Here is a 22,226-nt window from a genome sequence, read left to right as displayed (position 1 = left end):
GGAAAATACAAAAGAATAATACTTGAAATTCTACTAAGTAAAATGTAATGAGCAAGGCTTCACCAAATAAGAGAAAAAAGTCAGAGGGAAGAAATGAAGAGAAAATGGGGCATACAGTTGATTTAAACTCTTTAAAAGGAAAGAAGCAATGACAGGACATAAGGCAGGTTCTGAGAACACAAGTTTACTGTGTAAGATTCTCTCCAGACGCTGGACAATGGGGGAGGCATGCGGGGCGTGTGGCATTGTTTTTGCTAGAAGCGGACATTCCTAGCCAGCTAGTTTTCCTGCCAGGCTTCTTCTGGTCTGGGGGTCCTGGCCAATGAGCCAGTACTGTGCCCTGTGAACCCTTGCATGATTATACGGCACATTTATTCAGGGACATTCTGGGGACAGTAACCCTTTAGTTCTTTGAGGGTGAGTCCCTGAGCCACATGACATAACAAAATATGCAGGGCATTTGCACTATATTAGACAACATAGGTAATCTAAAAATGGTTGCAAGTTAGCAGAAGGATATGTGTAGGTTATATGTAACTATTGGGCCAATGTATAGAAAGGACTAGAACACTGTGAAGTTTGGAGTTCGATATTCTCCCTCCTGATGATTGTACCTAGGTGTGTGTGGGGAAGTGAGAGAAGGGGAGAAAGGAGGTTTGCCCGATGTTTTCCAGTGCCTGTATACAGGTGTGGAACATAAATTGCCTTTGACTTCTTGCTTTTGCTTTATTTCCCATCTTCCCTAGGCTTATGAGAATAATTACAAATTCTCAGTCTGCTGGGAGACTTTCTTTTAAGCACATGGTTTGAATTTCACCTCTCCTCTTCCCCCCTCTTTATGGTATTCCAAAATTATACTAGCTTATACATTTTCTATAAATAAGGCATGACAATGTTTATTGCAAAATAGCAATCAAAGGGTGGGGTTTGGAGGGAGTAAAAGGATAAAGGATAACTTTTTCACAGAACCCAAGGATATGGCAGCCTCAAAAGCCAGTCAGGTGGCTTACAAACATCTGCTTGCAGTCAGACATGTGAGATAATCATCATCATCATCAATAATAATAATAATAATAATAATGATAATACTAACAGGAATTATAGTAATTATTACTCTATCCCTTCACTATGGAAGGAGCAGGTGGAAATTGCTATTTGTCATAGGATTAGAGGAAAATGTTCTACAACAAACTCTGTCCATTTCACTGAGCACAGTGAGATTTTTGAACTTGGGGAAAATGACAGAATTTGAATACAGAAATGCTTCTGTATTAAAAATATTTTGGTGGTTCATTTCCTACCTTATACACAGTTCTACTGCAGCAGAATGCTTGCTGCATGGAGCTGAGTTTGAGGCTGTATGTGTGGCCTTTAATAAATAACAAATGGAACTAAGAGGCTGGGGGAAAATTCAAGGAAACTCAAAGGAAAACAGGGAGAGGAAATTCAGGGGGGAAGAGACTTAAGCTGGTAAAGGGAGATGAGTGCTATAAACCTAGGCTGCATGCATCCTGTGTCATAAATAAGATGCATGCATATAAGAAATAAAACTTTGGGCCAGGAATTTGGCCTAGTGGTTTGCCTAGCTAGCATGAAGACCTGGGTTCAATTCCTATGTACCACAAACATAGAAAAAAAAAAGTCGGAACTGGTGCAGTAGTTCAAGTGGAGAGGTCTAGCCTTGAGAAAGTCCTGAGTTTAAGCCCCACAAATGGAGAGAGAGAGAGAGAGAGAGAGAGAGAGAGAGAGAGAGAGAGAGAGAGAGAGAGAGAGAGAGAGAGAGAGGGAGGGAGGGAGGGAGGGAGGGAGGGAGGGAGGGAGGGAGGGAGGGAGGGAGGGAGGGAGAGAGAGAGAGAGAGAGAGAGGGAGAGAGAGAGGGAGAGAGAGAGAGGGAGAGAGAGAGGGAGAGAGAGAGAGAGGGGTGGGTGGGAGGGAGGGAAAGAGAGGGAGGAGAGGGCGGGAAGGAGGCAGGATGGAGGGGGAGGGGGGAGGGGAGGGGAGGGGAGGGAAGGAAGGAAAGAAAAAGAAAATTGCAAGCCCCGAAATTGGCCAAAGAAGGAAGGAAGAAAGGAAGGAAGGAAAGAAAGAAAAAGAGACTAACCATCGAGTTCCCCAATGACCCAGCAATCCCACTCCTGGGCATTTACCCAAATGTCCAGACATAAGGACATACTAAAGCTACTAGCACAACCATGTTCATTACAGTATTCTCCATAGCTAAGATATGAAACCAACTCAAGATGCCCCACAGTAGATGAATGGATCAAGATGTGGTACTTAGACATAATGGAATTCTATGATGCCATCAGAAAGAGTAACATCTCCTCATTTGTAAGGAAATGGAAAGATTTGGAAAAAATCATATTAAGCGAAGTAAGCCAGACCCCAAAGGAACAAAGACTCCATGGTTTCTGTCATTTGTAATAATTAGTATGTATCTAAGATTTTCCTACCAGCGGAAAGCAATAGCTCGAAAGCTATGTGCATATGGCCATATAGAAAAGGCTAAGCGAAATGAACTCCAGGATAGGGAAACAAGAGATTTATCATTGTGATTGTTGTTTTTAATGTTCTATGTGAAGATAATTCTTTACTCTTTTTTTCTCTTTTTCTTTCCCTTATGGTTTATTTTCTGTTGTTGCCGTATCTGACATTGGTACTTGGTGCACTGTATATACATTTATTTGCTTATTTGACTCAGGGAAGGGAAGGGGAAAAACAAGATGATAAGTCAAAGGACAAAGGATGAACCAATGTCACAGTGATATTCACAAGACAATATGTTGGAAAAGAACTCTACAACTTGGGAGGGGGTGGAGGGCGGGAAAGTGGGAGAAAAACATGGGAGGAAGGGTATCAATGTTCAAGAAGTAATATACCCACTACCTTACAAATGTAACTATAATCCCTCTATACATCACTATGATAATAAACAATACATTAAAAAAAAACTTGCTTCGGGGGTTTGGGTTATAGCTCAGTGGTAGAGTACATGCTTAGCATATGCAAAGAACCAGAAAAGAAACTATTATTATCTCTCAATCTACAGATATGTATTAATAGATGTCTCTGTGCCAAATATCTTATCACAGAAAGAATGTTGCTTCAGTGACTGACCGAGACAAGTTTACAGAGGAATCTAGAATTTCTTCTATAGCCCTCAACAACATAGACATCCGTTCAATGATTCCTTGTATGACAGATACCTCATTTGTATGTATTACTTCACTTTACCTTCACACGAATCCTGTGTTTTACTGAGGAAACAGAAGCTTCCCAGTGCCTGAGTAACTTGCCTAAGATCTCAGAGTGGGAAAGTTTCTCTGCCAGGACTTGAATCCAAGGCAGTCAACTCTGCAGTTTCTAAGATTCCAGTCTTGCTATATACATCTAGAACATTGAGGAAAGGGATGTCATTTTAGAATCTAGTGATGAGAATAAGGTCAAGTGCCCATTGAATCTTTCTGGAAGCAGGGTCCAGTTTTTCAGATGGCATTAGGTACCCAGAGAATTAGGACACAATGGGAAGGATCAGGGAGATTCAGGTTTCTCTCAAGAAAGACTTGCATCTAAGTCAAGGTTTAGGATAATACACGAGAGATTTGAATTTCAACAAAAATTATCAATCCTCCCACCTCACTCAACATACCTTGGTTGTTGTTTCTAAAATGATTTCTTTGTGCAGAAGTTCAACCACCATCTTCACGTGGCCTTCTTTAGAGGCCAGATGCAAGCCATTCAACCCATTCTGAAAAGAACGAAGAGGCAGAAAGGATGTGGTTAGCTTAGTGGGACTGATCATTTTGCCTTTCCAAGTGACTGGAAGCAGGATCCTTCTCAGCTGGGAGGGGAGCAGGGAGGGGTGGGCAGAATTGGAGAGATGCTGAGTGGTCTCAACAGGCTCAGAGTGGAGCCTCCCCCATCTTCCCTTAGCACCTCTTAGGTAGGTGTGTCAGGTACCAGAAGAGCAAAGACGATAACAAGACCAGTATGCCTTAGAACTGAATCAACCTGGAGAAGCTCTCTGAGAACCAAGGGGATCTTGAAGTTCAGAGCTTAGGCAGTCTAATTTAGGCATTACTATGGTTTGGATGTATCACCTAAAGTTCCCTGTGTTGATCACCAGCTAGTGGTATTGGGAGAAGTGGAACTTTGCAAAGATAGGGCCCATGGGAGGATGTTGAGGTCTCTGAGAACATGCCCTGAAGACATGGGAGTGCAGGTGTCTTCCTCTCTCTCTTTCACTTCCTGGCTTCCAAGAGATAAGCAGTCTCCTTTGCTACATGTTCCTGCCAAGATGAATAGAGCTGTCACAATCCTAAAGCACTGGCCAGTGATCATAGATTAAACCTCTGAAACAGAACCAACCTTTCCCTTTATTAACTTTATATCCTCAGATATTTTTTACACTGATGCACAGCTATGACAAGCATCCCACTTGACTGAAACAGCTTCATCACCCTGGTGAATATACACAATAATGACCAGGAAAAGCCCAGAGTCCAAATCACTGTATCCTCAACATCTGTAGAGACCCCATGTGCTTGCAGTACTATATATATGAGTGCGATATGAGGCCATAAGTAGTACTATCAACCCAGCTATGATCTCCTTCAGAGAAAAACCAGTATAAACTTCTTTTCTAGAGAAGGTCTTGGAGCCATCCGTTATTGCTCTGGCTAATAAAGTGACCCTCATGGGCTTCTGACATGAGATGTAGGTCTCTGAAGCCCTACCCTGAGCTTAAAGCTCTAGGCGAAGGCACTAGTAACCCCACTAGTACATTGGTCTTAACAAAGTAACAGAGAAAAGTCATGGAGTCACATGGATGTGTATAGAAGACATTCTTCATCAGAGCCTGGGTCAGGGTAGGCATACAGATATAACAAGGGTTAGAGGAAAGGGAGACACAGCTGCAAAGGGAAGTTCAGCTGTGTTCTGCCTCACACCACAAGTTGCTCTTGCATGCAGTTGGCCAAACCTTTGTCCATAACACAGTGGACTTACCAGGTATGACCTTGTCCTCGAATACACTTGCACAGAAAAGTAGGCTAGGATTGATGGGATGGTCCCTTCACCAAACATTTCCTCTTGGCTAGTGCAGCCAATTTCCTCACATTTTCTCCTCTTACTGATTTTCCACACCATTCATTGAGTGCAGATTCTTCACCATGGGCAAGATAGCCAGTTTTAATCATGGGAACAGGTTATAGAGTGGAGTGCCTAACTTACATGTAGTATCAGAACAGGATGCCAAGAGTACCTGACAGATACAAACTCACATCTCTTGAATCCAATTTGCAAAACACAAATGTGGAGAAAAGTGATTTGTCAAATGAGAGGTACAGCAGGAGGCCCCAAGACCCTTCCTGAATGAGTGAGTGTGTACATGTGTGTGTGTATGTGCTGGTACTGGGAGCTTGAATTCAGGGTCTTGCACTCTTACTTGCTTTTTTCCTCAGCACTTCTACCACTTGGGCTACACAGACACTTCTGAATTTTTTGCTGGTTAACTGGAAGTAAGTCTCCCAGCTTTTCCTGTCCCAGTTGGCTTTGAACTTCAGTCCTCAGAGTAGCTAGGAGTACAGGGGTAAACCACTGGTACCTAGTTTCTCCCTGAAGACTTAGTTGTTCCCAAGGGCAGGCCTAGGAAAAGCCCTGCTCCTTCCCATACAAGGCCTGCTGTTCCGATGGCAAGTTCCAGGAAGCACTGAAGGCAGGTGCCTGGGGTCACTTCAGGATGTTGTCATGAGAGGACCTGCTATTACCTGCTAGCTGCAGGAGGCGGACCTGGGGCTGACTTCAGGTTTGGGGCCTGCCTGGGGAGTAGCCACTGATGGGCATGCCATGGTTCTGACATCATCAAAGCTCTGGGTTGGTGGCCCTTGAAGAAAACAGTGAATGTCAATAGCTAGTGCTCCCAGGTGGTTTGTCTTATCCTTCAAAGTCTGTATGTAGGTGTAAGCTCAGAGGGATTCTAGATGTTCTATCAAGAATCTTGACCACAGGATGCTGGGATGGAAAGAAATCAGAAACCCTTGGCCTCTGCTCTTCCTCCACTGCTAAAGAAACAAGGTACAAAGCAGTCAAAAAATCAGTGGAAGTCAGGACACTGGACCAACTTGGACTTCCCAGGGGAAAGCATTTGGATTTTTCCTCTAGGAGCTACTGTGTTTCTTTTCAGTAGATGAAAACATATTTTCTCCTTTATGGTTACCCAGAAGTATAGAGCAAACACTCAGTGACAATTATTATCCCTATGATCTCTGCAGTTGATTCCAGTATTTTACTCATTGCCCTAGTCCACAGGAAAGCTCCCTTTCTTTCCTCCTTCCCAAAGCCACACTCCTGGCAAAAGGTGATCTTCTATACAAAAGGGGTGCTCTAAAAGAATCCTTGCATCTCTCACAGCTTGACTCACCTTCCCTCCCATATCCTCATTCAGTGGTCTCTTTCTTCTATAGGACTCCTGATCTCTCTCATTATTTTTGAACTTGTCTACAACACAGTCTCTCTAAGGTGCTGTTAAACCTGTCACCGTGGAGATGGAAATCTAATGTCTTTATCTGAGTCACAGAACCAAAGCCCGTCCATTATAACCAATGAAGATATGCAGGAAGATCCAGGAGATTAGGACACCATAAAACCCGTGGGCAAATCACTGAACAAACACTGGTCTCAACACTGATTGCAATCACGGCTACCATCTAATAGTGAGCATTTAATCTAATCAGACATTTACTGAGTACCTACTGTACCTGGCAGTATGCTATAGATGAGTGAAATGTAAAGTTTCCTTTGAAAAGCTTCCCCTAAAGGGAAGGGTAAGATAGATACATATAAAATAATGAAAACCAGCTCCCCATCCTTAAAAGGTACATGAAGAGTAGTAGTGAAGGAAGAAGTGGGTGATAAAAGACTGAGGAGCCAGGGATACAAGTTCATTGACAACAAGATGAGAAGCCATGTCTGGCTTTATATTTAAATCCACAAGCTAATGTTTTAGAAACCATACTCCCAGACCTTCTCAACAAGCACCCTCCTCTTCATCAAATAGCTGAATCCAATACATGCACAAATGCCCAGATCCACAGTGGCAAATTTTCTTCCCTCTCAGTAGACAGATGTCTGGTGAGCACCTGTAAATAACCACTGACCAGTGGTTTCTGAGTGCCTGCAACTTATTTACTTCCCCTATACCCTAAGGAGCCTGAGCTGTCACCTCATTAAATGCATAACTAGTCCATACAGGTCACCGATCCTGATACCCAAAAGAGTGCTACATGTATCCATACCATAATTAATGCTTTCTTTTTCTTGAAACAGATTTTTGTTCAGTATTGGGAACTGAACTAAGGCACAATTATTGGGAGGAACTCTAGCAATAGAGCCCCTCTCCCGCCCTGGCCCCTGGCTCCTCTGTTGTCTTGATACTTTTGAAGGAGGGTCTCAGCTTGTACTGGACTGCAGTCCTCTTACTTGTGCTCCCCCACATCACACTGAAGATGTCTGGTGTGTACCATTTGCACAGCCATTGTGTTTCCCAGTGGTTGGATTAACAAACAGGTGCATGTGCATGCCACATTCAACCATTGCTTGAAATGGAGTATCATGAGCTTTTAATGCCTTGATCCCCAATCTCCACCTCGTAAATAACCAGATTACAGACTGAAACTACCATAGCTGGCATAAACAGATCTTTCTATGGCTCAAATTCAAAGGGAGAGGAGCGTAAATTATTGTTCTTAGCTACGACAAGGATGAATAGTAATTTTCCACCCCTTCAAAACCAGGAACCATATGTTTTATTTTAGTTAAACCAAGTGTAAGTTGGCTGCCAAAAGTGAAAGGCATGCTACTAGATCTTGTCTTACAATTCAGCTACTCCATCCAACCTTCACTGCCACTTTTCTTGATGCCAAATGGCAGACAGGCTGTTGAGGGGATTATGAATGGGATAAATCACATATTTCTTCCTTCAAATTACACAGTGTAGAATATAAGCAAAAAGGAAGTGGAGCAATATGACAGTAAATGCTTCCATTAAATTAGAAGCTGGGGAGAGGCAATCAGTACTTGTAGCCATTTTCAACCACATGGCTTCCCCTGGAGGGAAACAGAAGCTTGTTAGTCCTCTTCTACACTGTCCTACCTTTGAGACTCATTACACGTGGTAGACTCATGGAGACGGTTCCATGACTCTCAGTAGTGCTGTTCTGTATTTTTCTCTTTTCCTTTGTTTCCAGTTGAACCATTTCCCTGGAGTTGTCTTCAAATTCTTTGATTCTCTTCCTAACTACATCTAGTCTATTGATCATCTTGTTGAAATTTCTCATCACTGTGCAATTTTCATTGCTAACATCTCATTTAACTAAGAGAGTTTACATCTCTTTGCTAAAATTCTCCATCAGTTTGTGAATATGACCCATTGTCCCAGGAGATCCTTCAACATCATAGTTATTTTTAAGTTTTTTATTGTGTAATACTTGTACAAAGAGGTTAAATTCCATAGGCCAGGTTATGAGTACAATATTACCCCTTCTATTGTTTTCTCCCATTATTCTTCTTCCCACCCATCTTAGCTGATTTAAAGTCTGTCTTATAACACCACCATCTTGCTCATTGGGTCTGATTCTGTTGATTGCTTTATCTCTTGGCAGTGCTTTTTTTTTCCTTTTTTTTCTTTTTATGCTAGTCCTGGGTTTGAGTTTAGGGCCTGAGCAATGTCCTTGTACTTTCACAAGGCTAGAGCTCTACCACTTGAGCCTCAGCACCACTTTCGGCTTTTACCTAAGTATATGGTACCAAGGAATCAAACCTGGGTCTTTGTGCATGCTAGGCAAGCACTCTACCACTAGGCCAAATTCCTGGCCCCCTTTTTATTTTCTTACTTTGTGATATATATATATATTTTAATTAATTAATTTTTTTGCTGGTCTTGAGGCTTGAACTCAGTGTGGGCACTGTTCTTGAGTTCTTGTGCTCCAGGCTAGTGCTCTACCACTTGAACTACAGTACCACTTCTAGATTTCTGGTGGTTAATTGGAAAAAAGAGTCTCACAGACAGGAGTTTGGCCTAGTGGTAGAGTGCTTGCCTAGCATGCACGAAGACCCAGGTTCGATTCCTCGGTACCACATACATAGAAAAAAAAAGGTGGAAGTGGTGCTGAGGCTCAAGTGGTAGAGCTCTAGCCTCAAGAAAGTCCAAGGACAGGGCTCAGGCCCTGAGCTCACACCCAGGACTGGCAAAAAAAAAAAATGAGTCTCACAGACTTCCTTGCCATGCTGGCTTTGAACCAAGATACTCACTCAGATCTCAGCCTTCTAAGTAGCTAGGATTACAGATATGAGCCAATGCACCCAGCAGCATTATAACTTTTAATTAAATTCCAGATGACTTATGAGAACAGGTGAGATGAAAGTAAACAGGATTTATAGAAGAAATGGACACACTTCTTCAGCTATGATGTTAGCATTGGGTGGGAAGCTGAGCCAGCCCAGTCAAAAGTTGATTTGAGTTTGAGTGTCATTGTTAACATCAACACGTCAACAATTAACACACCTTTGTCTCTGAGATCTTTTTTTTTTTTTTTGCCAGTCCTGGGCTTGAGCTCAGGGCCTGAGCACTGTCCTTGGACTTTCTCAAGGCTAGAGCTCTACCACTTGAGCATCAGCACCATTTCTGACTTTTTTCTATGTATGTGGTACTGAGGAATCGAACCCGGGTCTTCGTGCATGCTAGGCAAGCACTCTACCACTAGGCCAAACTCCCAGCCCCTCTGAGATCTTTAGAAGGAAGCTTCTGTCACCTAAGCTTTGCACAGGAGGCCAGGGACTGTGATCTTAGTCTTCCCAGCTTTTAGCTATCCCATTCCCCATGCAGCCTCCAGCAGTCAACCTTTACTTGTTACTGAGGTAAGTAACTGACCCTGGCTTGGGTCAGTTGCCAGCCTCCCCAGAAGCCTAGAACATTGTACTACTGCTTCTGAGGGTGTATGGACCCTGAGCAGGAATGTCTTCTATTCTTCAACAGAAGCAGAGGCATTCAGTGTCTACTCCGCCCCTGGAGGAATGGACTTTTGAAGGTGATGTGAAGGGCAGAGAGTTTGCCCTTGCCTCCTAGGAGTATGGAATCTGGAAGTTATGAAAGCCCTGTACTTGTTTACTTCCACCTCAGCCTCACATCTACTGCTCACCCCTATACATCTGAGCCACTATGGCATCTCTCTCTAGTCCAGGTACTTCTCAGGAACACTAGTTGAGGACTAGGACAAAAGCTTGTCCTGGACACTTGGGCCAACAGTTTGCCTTCAAGAGTTGCAAAGATTTGGGTCTGAATGGGGCTGCCTTTTCCTTCTATGCTCTGCCAAAGCTAAAATAATGTATATGGCCTCTCCTTAGAGGACTTTGCCCCTCTTTGGAATTCAGTCTGCTTGATTGCTTTACAACCTTAATCCTAAAATGGGTCAGAAAGAATTATAATTGTATAGATTATCCATCTCTTCTCTCATTCTTTGGGTGACAACAATGTTATTTGAAGCCCTCTTCATATTACATTCTCCCTCTACTGATCCTCTGAGGCTACTTGGCACCATGTGATTTTTATACTACATAGTCCTATATCACTTTTTAGGCTCTTCATTGTGAAAAAAATATTCATACTACACACTTACACCTGGAGTTCTTCACATGCCTTTGCTCTTTTTCAGGTAAAATATCTTAGATAATTCTTTGGAGAAGCAATCTGTTGGACTGGAGGGGAATTCTCAGCCAGGCTGTGCTTCCTTTAACATTTTTAAAATGAAGAAGGAAGCAGAGTCCAATTCAGCCAGAATGATTTGATTTTGAGTATTTTCTTGTACCAACTGTGACCAATTTGATTGGCAAAATATGCAATTCCAGACATTTGTTCTCAGTAAAATGCCCCTCTGTTTAGCTCCTCTGACTGCCCCAATTACACTAATTGATTTCCAAATGTACAAATCCAGTAGACATGTCACAGAGAATTCAGCTCTTCTTTCAGAAGCAAAGAAAGGTTTCAAATGGGAGGGTACTGGTATCCCCAGGTCCAACAATTCTCTGAGAGTTAAAAACATATTAAAGCAGATGCCTCCAGTCTCCTGAGGACACATGATCTGACTCACCTTTGTCTAATGGTTGTCTATTTCGCTGCCTCCCTGAAGTAGGCAGCCTGAGGCCACATTCTCTGAGGCTCTCAGGCCCATCTGACTCTCCTACTCCACTCCACATCTCCTGAAACTCATTATTTCTGTACCCACATCCTTTCTGTGAGCTAAGCAGTAGACTAAGACTAACATGCAAGAGCACGAGGCCCTGACTTCAAACCACAGTAGCAGTGCGCGCGCACACACACACACACACACACACACACACACACACACACACCCACACACACCCCCACCCCTGAAAGCCTAGGGATAGGCTAGAGAATGACATAATGTGTGTTATATATTACAGATGGATGGATGAGTAGATAGATGGATGGACAGGAAGAATGTATGGAGTTGCCATGAAACAGTCACAAAGAATGTGGGTGAGCAGGGGACATGTGGGAATTCTTTGTACTGTAATTTTCCTATAGCTAGGAAACTATGTGAAGTTTTAAGGAAGACAAAGAAAAGGAAGGGATGAGTGAAAGGAGGGTTTGAGGAAGCCAGGCTTTTAGTAGTTCTGGTCTCTGGCTTTGGTGGAGGTTAACAGGATTCCTGTCAAGGATTATCAGGTGCAAGAACTCCAGCCAGGATCATGTGAAGATACTTGCTCACTCAGTTTCTTAGGACTCAGGAGGATCAAATCTGACCAGAGTTCTGGATCTTCTAGGATGAACAGAACCTGTTCTGTAGGCCCAGATAACACAGCAGCCCTCGGCCCCATATGGATGCCACTAGCAGAGACATCTCCTACAGAGGACTCGCTTTTATGCTTCAAGGACCAGCCCACTGGAAGCTGGGTTGTTTTTCTTTAACTCCAGATAACTCACAGCTATCTGAGATTGCTAGATGGGAAAGGTCTGTTAAAAATGTGTGCTATTCGGATGTAATGAATCAGGAGCCAGACAGATCCAAAGTGGCTGCTTTCCCTGACAGGAAATCACCCTGTCAATCATTGTTTGAGGCTGTATTTACCTAGAGACAGGGACAAGTGCAGCAGAGAAAGGCCAGATCGGACTGTGCAAACTCAGGAGAGGAGGCCAGATGGAAAGGAACATGCCAGCTCTAAGCATTTTCCCTCCTTCCCTTTATTACAGTCTAAATTTAGCTCTCTACCTAGGTTGCTCTTAAGATTCATCATTTACTAGATATTCACAGGAGGAAAAACACTGTAATTCTTTTCATTATCTTAAAAAAAGAGCAAAAGAAAAACCCAGGATTCAACAATTTCCAAGCTCTGCCAGGAGACAAGCCGACCTCAGATCACCTTCTCTCCACTCTGACAAAGCTCACAGTCCCCATGCTCTCAAATCCAGCTGCTTGGAGCAAACCCACCTCAGAGGCTTTAGGGCCCTTGGGAGCAGAGCAGGAGGAAGTGCAAATTCAACTTAATGAGAGAATAAGCTCTGAAATTGAGCTCAGCTGCTAAGAATATCTCCCATGCACTAGAAAGGTTCTGTCCGAGATCTTCATCTTCCTTTAGGAAAAGAACCAGAGCTCCCAGTGCAAGACAGTGGGTTTAGAAAAAGAAGACTGAGTAGAAGTCTGGTCTTTCAGCTCCTCAGGACTTGGGCTGTGCATCTTCAAATGACAGACTCATGCCTGTAATCCTAGTTACCCAAGAGGCCAGGATCTGACTATCCCAATTCAAAGCCATCCCAGGCAGAAAAGTCTGTGAGACCACTACCTCTAATGAACCAGCAAAAAGCCAAAAAAGTGCTGCTGTGGCTCAAGTGGCAGAATGCCAGTCTTGAGTGAAAAAGCTCAGGGACAGCATACTGGCTCTGAGTTCAAGCCCCAGTATTGGTGCCCTACTCTTCCAAAATGATAGACTTACTCTAACCACCTGCTCCCCCCAGCTCCCAAGAATCAAGGCAGCCATTTTGTGTTTCTGAGTGTTTCTATACACAGTAAGACCCATGACAATATTCCCACCAAGGCTGTTCACTGGTTTGTGGGGCTAGGGTGACTGGAGGCGACTTTCAGTTTCAATACATTTCTACACAGTTTTTTTAAGAAAAAAAGTTTTCATTAACTTTTGTTGTTTAATTTAAATAATGAAACCATTAACAGCAGAGACATGCTTGTCAAAAATCAGGAAAAAACGTTGACATTAAAGAATCTACAAATCAATAAGTTGAAGGGGGATTAAGTATAGGAGGGATGGGTAAGAATGTTGCAAGATGTGATTGACCAAAATGTACTGTATTCATAAACTTCTTTGGTAAATAACAGCTCCTATGTACAAGTACTTAAAGATAGTAAAAAGGAAAATAAATTTATTCAGATCCCTGGAACCAGTAAAGCAAAAAAGAAAAAAAAATCCACAACTCAAGGCACTAAAATTTCACATTCTAGTTCCATTCCAATCAAAAAAAGCACTGCCATCAATACTTCCTCTATCATTCAGAAGGTCTGTCTCCTCAAGGCCCTATCACTTTTCTTGAGGAGGTTCCCTGTCCCTTGCCTGACATCATCTTATCCTATTTTCTGTCCCTCCCTCCCTTCCTCCCAGTCAACTGCTCTCTTGCCTGCATTCCCAAGGAACTTAGTGATAACTTACTGAAAAATGCACTCAACTGCCTTTCTGTCTGCCACAGAGTCCTGAATTTTTTTCATTATTTAGAGAATACTTTATTATTTTCTGTAATCAAACCCATGTAGATAAGACCTGACATATCTAATACAGTGGGTTGTCCTGATTTTTTTTTGAGGTTCCATCTTCTTTTGTAATCTGGTTCTAGCCTGAAGCCTGGTACACAGACTATTTTTCAGAGTGTACAGAATTCAGTGTACACATATATACATGCAGTGTATATAGCCCTCTTTTCTCATAGTCTCATCACTAAGACAATTAGATCTGGGCTGTTAAGTGACAGCCCTCAGACTGCAGAGTTTGGAGAATAGACGTTTCTCTTGCAATAGGCTCCAGATTTCTCCGGACAAACGTTCATCATTTTTTCCCCCAGGACCCTGGAGATGACTCTGTGATCACTACAAATGACCATCTTTATGTTACTGCTTAAAGCTTTCTTTACTTCACAGGAAGAGGAAATGAAGGAATGCTAGGGCAGGTGGCACCAAGGCACAGCATAGCCGTCTCTGCTGTTCCTGGTCCATCTGTGGCACTCGGTGCAGTGCGGTATAGCGCAGTGCAGGCTCAGCTGGCAGTCATTAGTGCTGGGCTCAGACTGCGGTGTGATGATCTGTCTCTCTCAGCCTCACTGGCCAAATACCTACTCTGTGTGCTTCCCTTGGCGAGAGGTGGGGGGGGGGAGAAGACCTCCAGAGCTGCTGTAATTATGAAACATGTTGGTCCTTCCTACTTTGGTACTTCCTAAAATTAGCAAGATGAGCATTAAATGGAGAGTTACTGTTAAAAAAAATCAAAAGTACCGTTTTGATTTTATTTTTTCATGCCAGTATTAGGGCTTCATGTTCTTTTTTTTAAATATTTTTTATTGTAATTAATAAAAGGGTTACATGATATTTGCCAGATAGAAGGTGCATTAATTCACATACATTGATACCCTTTCACATGTCTTGGTACCCATTACCCTCCCCCCCACCCCCCCACCCATCTTGGTTTTCCCCCCTTCCCTATCAAATTTCAAATAACCAAATACAAATAAATTCAATATATCAGATAACAAAGTGAGATACTGTAACAATCTTTTACTTAAGTTTGTCATTCCACCACTTGAGCCACAGTTCTACTTCTGGCTTTTTCTGGTAAATTGGAGATAAAGAGTCTTTTGGACTTTCTTGTCTGAACTGGATTCAAAATGAGATCCTTAGATCTCAGACTCCTGAGCAGCCAGGATTACAGACATGAGCCCCTGGTGCCTGGCTATATGCCTACTTTTAAATAAATTTTGATTTACTCTAATACCTCACAACAGAGAGCTATCCTGCATTTTCAGTAGTGTCTGTCCCAGGGGGAACCAGAACTTTGGAAGGTCCCAGAGCACAGGGCCACTCCACTGTCTGTCTAAGTTAAATCCATGCCTCAGGAGCTTTGTCCTAGATGGAGGTTGCTGGGGTAGGTCTCTCCTTATCATTATTCCACACCTGCACCCAGGCAGCAGGCCCTAACCCCATCCTCACAGAACAGAGGTGCAGGTAAGACTTATGGAACCACGGGCTTCAATGCCATGTTTATAGCTGTCAATAGTTCCTAAGAAACTATCATAATCATACGTATATCCTATAGATCCAAACTCCTTATTTTCATGGACCTCATGTGCACCCACTCTCCTTTCCTCTGAGCACCCAGATCAATGAGCCCTTGGGCCTTCCCCACTCCCACATCTGCAGGCTTACTCTTTCTCTCCGTGGCTCCTGCTTCCTGTTTCTTTACCTAGAGATGAATTCTCCCAAGACCCTTGTCTAACTCAATGGTGTATCAACAACTCTCCCCAGAACAGAAACCACTGTGATCAGGCACTTGGATGGATTCACCTGCCCTTGTCCTGTGCTTGGCGTGACATAACTATTCCATAAACAGATGTGGCTCTCAGGAAAGCATCCTGAGGGGCTTCCTCTGTGTTCCTTGAGCACACAAGTCAAGCTTTCCTTCCTGAGTTCCTTCACAACAGGGACTGGATTTACCTTTGTTAGTCTAATTCTCTAGGATGGTATATAGGTCATTGGAACACCTGTTTCTGGAGTAAATGAGCTCAGAAACTGTATGTGCATCATCTTTTTAAAAATAGAGTCTTGGGGCCAGGAGTTTGGCCTAGTGGTAGAGTCTTGCTTAGCAAGCACTAAATCCTGGGTTCAATCCCTTAATATCACATACATAGAAAAAGCCAGAAATGATGCTGTGGCTCAAGTGGTAGAGCCCTAACCTTGAGAAAGCCCAAGCATAGTGCTCAGGCCCTGAGTTCAGGCCCACAGACTGGCAAAAAAATAGGGTCTTGCTCTATAGCCTAAGTTGGCCTCAAACTCTTGCTTCTCCTGCCTCAGTTTCTTCAGTGCTCGGATTACAGGTGTACTCTGTCACGCTTACATCCACATCACCAAAGGGAAAGTCCTAAAGCTTGTAATACACTCAGAATAACCTGTAGACCTTGGTTTTCCTAGCTATAAAGTGAATGCTGAAAGCCATGATCTGCTCTAAGCCCTCAAACCTTGTAACTTGGAAAGATTATAATTATCACAATTATCAGCGCCTAACAAATCCTGGTTAGAAGACTTGGCATGTGGCTTCTGTTCAAAACATTATTCTGCAGCAGAAGTTGCTGGGTAATGTGCTTCACTTGCTTGAAATGCCCCAAATCCATTACCTCCCAGATAAACAAGCGCTAGCTAGCAGAGGGCTTCCTAAGGCACACATAGGAATTTAGCTGGTATCATGGGGCTGGCATGGCTGTGCTGGCACTATGTGCTGGCTCATCCAATGGCTTGAGCATCTGTGTGCTGCAGCAGATCTCACCGCATGCTAGACTGAAGGCTGTGACTACATCTGAGCCATCATCCCGAGCTTGCAATGTCGAGCTACGCTATCCAAAGTGAGTCTTGTGAGTCTAGTGCTGTGTAAACTAAACATAGATTTGCTCCTTCGTTGTTACAGAATTTGTCACTTGTCTGTCAGTCTGCTATGTGCCAGGTAGGATCTTGATTAGGGCCAAGTCCTTTTCCCTGGGAATGTCTACATTTGAGTGGACCTGAGAAAAGTAAACAAGCAGACACACAAACGCACAGTACTCCAGGCAGTAGTAATATGTGCAAAGGAGAAAAGTAAACATGGGCCAAGGAGCCAAAAGGATGTGGATGATTAAGGAACTCTCTTTTCTCTTCTGCCTCTTTCTGGTGGGAAATTCTCCCCTGGATATGTAGAAACTTTCTTTCCTACTAGGAAGGCCAAGTAAGGCCATGTTTGCTGGTATCTGAAGAACAGAAGTGAGCTTGGGAGCGAGTGGCAGAGCGGCTCTCATGGCTCTTCCTGTCTAGTCATCTTGTCAGCTGCTAACTGAGACAACGTCAGTGACCTCATACTAACAAGTTAAGTTTTGTTTTGTTTCAGTGGTACTGGTATCTGGATTTAGGGCTTCCAGCTTTAGGAAGGTTGTCTGTTACCTGAGCTACACCTCTAGCCTTTCTTTGCTTTATTTTTCAGATAGGGTCTTGTGGTTTTGACTAGGGCCTCAGGTCATAAGTAGAAGGACCTACTTATGTATGCCTCAATTGTAGCTGCAAACACAGGCCTGGACTCCCATGCCTGCAACAGAAAGTGGAGTTTTGTTTCCTGGTACTGAGACTTGAACTCAGCAACTGTGCACTGTCCCTTAGCTCATCAGCTCAAGGTTAAGTGCTCTACTACTTGAGGCACAGCTCCATTCCGGCTTTTCTGCTGGTTAACTGGAGATAAGAATCTCACAGACTTTCCTACATGGGCTGGCTTTGAACCAGAATCCTCAGATCTCAGCGCCCTGAGTAGCTAGGATTGAAGGCACAAGCCACTGGCTGCCAGCTCAGAAAGTACCTTTTACTTATTATGGTTTCCACAATAAAATATTCTTTTTTGCTTGACATCAAACTCTTGATGAACACGGGGAACCGATGACAGGTATGAGTAAAATCACACTACTATTTATTCAAAAGGACCAGGGCACAGTGAGGGAGTGAAGCCAGTGGGCGTGGACTTGGTCCTTTTGTGCTCAAGGCCAGGCCTGGTGGCAGCACCATTCCAACTGCTGGAGAGAGGGCCCATGTATATTATAAAGACAGAGTACTCAAGCTTCCATTACCATTCCTTACTTAAAGCCACTGTGTGTTCCACTTAGAGCCCTAGTAAGCTTCTAGGCCCTATTCTGTCATTGCAGCCCTGAGCTACTATGTATCAGTCTTACTCCAGCTGAGAGGGCAGGTCAAGCTTCTCTTTCAGAACAGAGAAACTAGGCCTGAACATGCCTCCATCACTGCATTTTTTTTTTCTTTTCAGTTGGTCACTGTGGGCTTGACCTCGGCCTGGGCACTGTCTCTGAGCTCTTCAGCTCAAGGCTACAACCCTACCCCTTGAGCTACAACACCACTTCCAGTTTTCTAGTAGTTAAGTGGAGATAAGAGACTCACGGACTTTTGTGCCTAGGCTGGTTTTGAACCGTGATCCTCAGATCTCAGCCTCCTAAGTAGCTAGGATGACAGATGTGAGCCACCGGTGCCAGACTTCCTCACTGCTTTTGGGGGGGGGGGCAGTTGTGGGGCTCAATCTTAGGGTCTGGGTGTTGTCCCTGAGCCTTTTGCTCAAAACTAGCTCTCTACCTCTTGAACCACAGCTCCACTTTTGGTTATTTGGAGATAAAAATCTTACAGACTTTGGACTACAATCCTCAGCTCTCAGGCTCCTGAATAGCTAGGATTATGGGCATGAGCCGCCAGCCCAGCCCTCACTGCTTTTTCCCTATTCCATCCCACTCCAACCACATTATCCTTCCGGGTGCATCCCAGTTAAGCTAAGCTTCTCTTGGCTCGGTCAGTGCCTTAGCACTTCTTTCCCTTCTTCCATGATGTACCCAAATACCACATGCCCTCTCCCCTTCTTCCAATTCTCTCGGTCACTTCCCTAACAACTGTTTGCTTTTTCTGTGATGTTTCTCACCAGCCATTATAGGTTTTCCTGTTTCCATGGTTGGCAACCATCTCTTCTACAAGCACAAACAAAGATCACAGCCCATCTAATCTATTTAGTTTTTCAGCACCTAGAACAGAAGCTGGCACAAGGCAGGTGCTTCCTAAACACACAGGGAAGTGGCTTCACAACACCCCTCCCACCAGGTACTGCTACATTACCTGTCTCCATCCCTCACATTTGTCAGTGCAGCACTTGACATCCTGGAAGGCTGTCTGTCTTTGGGCCCCAGGTTCAGATAATCTCTTGCTTGGTGTCCATTTGCCCTATAACTCAGCAGGACTCTTCCTCTTCCTCAGGAAGGCAGGACCACTTCCCCTCACCCCCCTTCTGCCCCTGGCCAGCTCATGACTCCTTACTTCCTCCATGTCACACCACACCTAGTCATGAGCAGTGCTCTCCCCTCCACACTGCACAGATCAAACTCAGAGGGTTGTTCTTCAAGTCTTCTTCCTACAACCCCACCATTGTCAGGCCTCTGGCTTTGCTCTTTCCCTATAGTCATGTCTCTTGGTACGCTTATCCAAGTACCAAGATTCTCCTGGACTGTCCCTAGTGGCCTCTGTAGCCTTCTTCTGTTTTCTCCATAGAAGGCAGAGGGGTCCTTTACAGCACACCCTCACCATGATACTCTTGGGCTGGACTTCATTTTCCTCTGCTCCCAGGATAATGACACAACTTCTACAGGCCAGGTGTTTAATCAGGACACACTGATACAGTTGTTCACTACGGAAATACATCTGTTATTCTTAACACCCAGTGTCTACAGCTCTTTGGAACTACTGATACCTGCTTCTCTGGCCCAACGAGGTCCCTTTTTCTAGATCTGTTTCCCTGAATCAGCAACTCCAGGGTTAATAACACATATGCACGTACACACACACACACAATTCAGGACCCTAGGGACACATAGTTTCAATGACAACACTGTGAAAATTCCAGCTCGATTGTAGTTTTACCTTCTTTGGTCCCATTCTAGGCTTTGAACTCTATTCTTTTTCCTGAGACCTTGAATGGCTCTCCAGATTGAAATGCATTTTGTCCTTTCACCCCACTAGCCCCTGCCCATCCCTTCAACTCACCTCTGATGTCTGACTCTAGATCATGAATCTCACCTTTTCTCAGAATATTTTAAAACTTTCCTGCATGGTACCTAACTTAAGATTTTGGGTTGCATATCTTCTGTGGGATTATCTGATGATCAGCTCTCATTGATGGTAGGCTGCATCCAACAAAGGCAGAGGGCCAGGATTTCTTTTTCCTCTTCTGTCTCACCACTGTAGTCAAGGACTCTGCATGTGTGTGCACAGGCACAGGCAAAAGCGAAATACAGGATGTAAAGCACAACAGATGCATTGCGCAATCAATGAATAAAAGAGCCAGTGCTCATGGAAAGACACTGGGTAGGAGAGGGCATGTGCCTGCATGCACTTAGAAAGTCATGTCTTCTACAAAACAGAATAATAATGATGATAAAATTAATAGATATGATCTCTGCAAAAAAGGAAGCTGCCCAAATATTCACATTGCTTGCTATATGCCTGAAGTAATTATTTCCTTCCTCCCTGGCAGCAGTCCTGGCCCTTTGCTCACAGGACCTCATAGAAGAAAGGGGGGGGGGGCTCATGGAGGAGGACCAGCATTAAGGTACCAATATCATCACAGTACAGAGGCCTCTAAGACCCCCTGTCATAAGCCCAGGCCAAAACCAAGTGTTACCTTCTCACACATGCCAGCTTCACAGAGGAGACAGAAAGCTCCAGGGCCACTACTAGGAGGCTAACCCGAAGGCCATCAGAAAGCAGAGGTTTTTCCCTTCAGTTAAGGCCCAGTTTAGCTACTGTGCCTTCCACAGCACGCTCTTTTCCCAGCTGAAACAGGACCCAAACCACCTTACACAGCCAGTGAGGCTCTGGCCATTCCATCCTGCTCCTTTCCAGGGATACCTAGCCACCTGCAGTCACCTGCAGCTGCACAGTCACCAGCCTAAGACATAGATAAAAGGGCCCAGGCTCTAGGGACCTGGGGTTCCTCTGGGATAAGCAGGCAACAGCCACTTGTGGGTCTCTATTCCCTTTTCATTGTACTTTCTCCATACAGCTGGGTCTTCAAATGACCTTGATGGCAGTCAGGATGGAGGCCTGGAGCTAGTGGAGGCTGTCAAAAAGTGTACAGAGTCTGCCTCCAGTGGCTGATGCCTGTTACTCCTAGCTACGCAGAAGACTGAGATTTGAGAATCATAGTTCAAAGCCAGGCCAGGCAAGAAAGTCTGTGAGACTCTTATTTCCAATTAACCCCAGAAACTGGAAGTAGTGCCATGGCTCAAAGTTGTACAACACTAGCCTAGAAAAAGGTTAGGGATAGCACTAGTTCAAGACCCATGAGAGAGAGAGAGAGAGAGAGAGAGAGAGAGAGAGAGAGAGAGAGAGAGAGAGAGAGGAGAGGGAGAGGGAGAGGGAGAGGGAGAGGGAGAGGGAGAGGGAGAGGGAGAGGGAGAGGGAGAGGGAGAGGGAGAGGGAGAGGGAGAGGGAGAGGGAGAGGGAGAGGGAGAGGGAGAGAGAGGGAGGGAGAGGGAGAGGGAGGGAGAGGGAGGGAGAGGGAGAGAGAGAGAGAAAGAGAAACAGAGGAAGAAAATAGTGCCTGGTTACTTGCTGCTCTGAGCCAAAATACACAGAACTGTCTAGGTGCCCATGGGATCAGGCAGTCACATCCACAGATCAATCTAGCAAAGCCAACCCTTGATGTCGCTAAAATGCTCTAGGTTCACATAGAAAATGAGCCCCGGCTCAGGTCTTCTATGCTCAACTGTCACCATTCAGCTAGAAGCTGAGGGTCATTTTTCTTTAGCCAAACTTCAGAACTTACCCTGCTGGCCAGGGAGGTGAGGGAGGAGTGCAGCACCCTCCCCTGGTAGAGGACAGCACTGCAACTTGTGCATGGCTTTTGGGATATGGTAGGAAGGTGTCTGGGGCTCCTTCCAGTCTCACACAAAGCAGTGAGTACAGAGTGTCCATTTGCAGGCATATTTTACTGCATGTCAGGGTCATGGCTCAATCACCGTGAAGCCTCTGGCCATGCACATTGAGTTGGTGCTTCTGGGTGGGATGGGAGGTAAGGGAAGGAGACTGGCTGGTCCCTGTCCAGCCCACATTCTCCAATCCAGACACACACTCCATCTCCAATCTGCAGGTCATGGCCATGGCTCTGCTTCATAAACATACCTCAGCTGCCTGCTCCCTCTCTGATCCTTCTACTCTGCCTTTCAGCAGGACCAACAGAACCCTGAGGAAATATGGACTCTAAGAGCAGGTTGCACTCTGCATTTTCAGCAGGCCTTGGAGGGGCAGGGGTAGAGGCATATTGCCCATGGAAAAGGCGGCCTGCATCCTGGAAATGTGTTTCTCTGGGCTAGTAGATATCAA

At 44.5% G+C, this 22,226-nt stretch overlaps 1 protein-coding gene across 2 annotated transcripts in view; it reads right to left on the bottom strand.

Annotated features, from left to right (window-relative positions):
• Ank1 (ankyrin 1) overlaps positions 1–22,226 on the bottom strand; it is a 219,466-nt gene that overhangs the window by 72,718 nt on the left and 124,522 nt on the right. For both annotated transcript variants that reach the window (XM_090353872.1, XM_090353871.1), the window contains exon 3: positions 3,650–3,748. In XM_090353872.1, coding sequence (XP_090209998.1) covers positions 3,650–3,748 — 99 coding nt within the window. The remainder of the gene's footprint in view (positions 1–3,649; positions 3,749–22,226) is intronic.

This window comes from Megascapheus bottae, chromosome 20, assembly GCF_031878675.1.
Source record: "Megascapheus bottae isolate mThoBot1 chromosome 20, mThoBot2.hap1, whole genome shotgun sequence".
NCBI classification, from domain to species: domain Eukaryota; kingdom Metazoa; phylum Chordata; class Mammalia; order Rodentia; family Geomyidae; genus Megascapheus; species Megascapheus bottae.
Note: the sequence above shows the minus strand (reverse complement) of the source record. Positions and strands in the feature narration are given on the sequence as shown.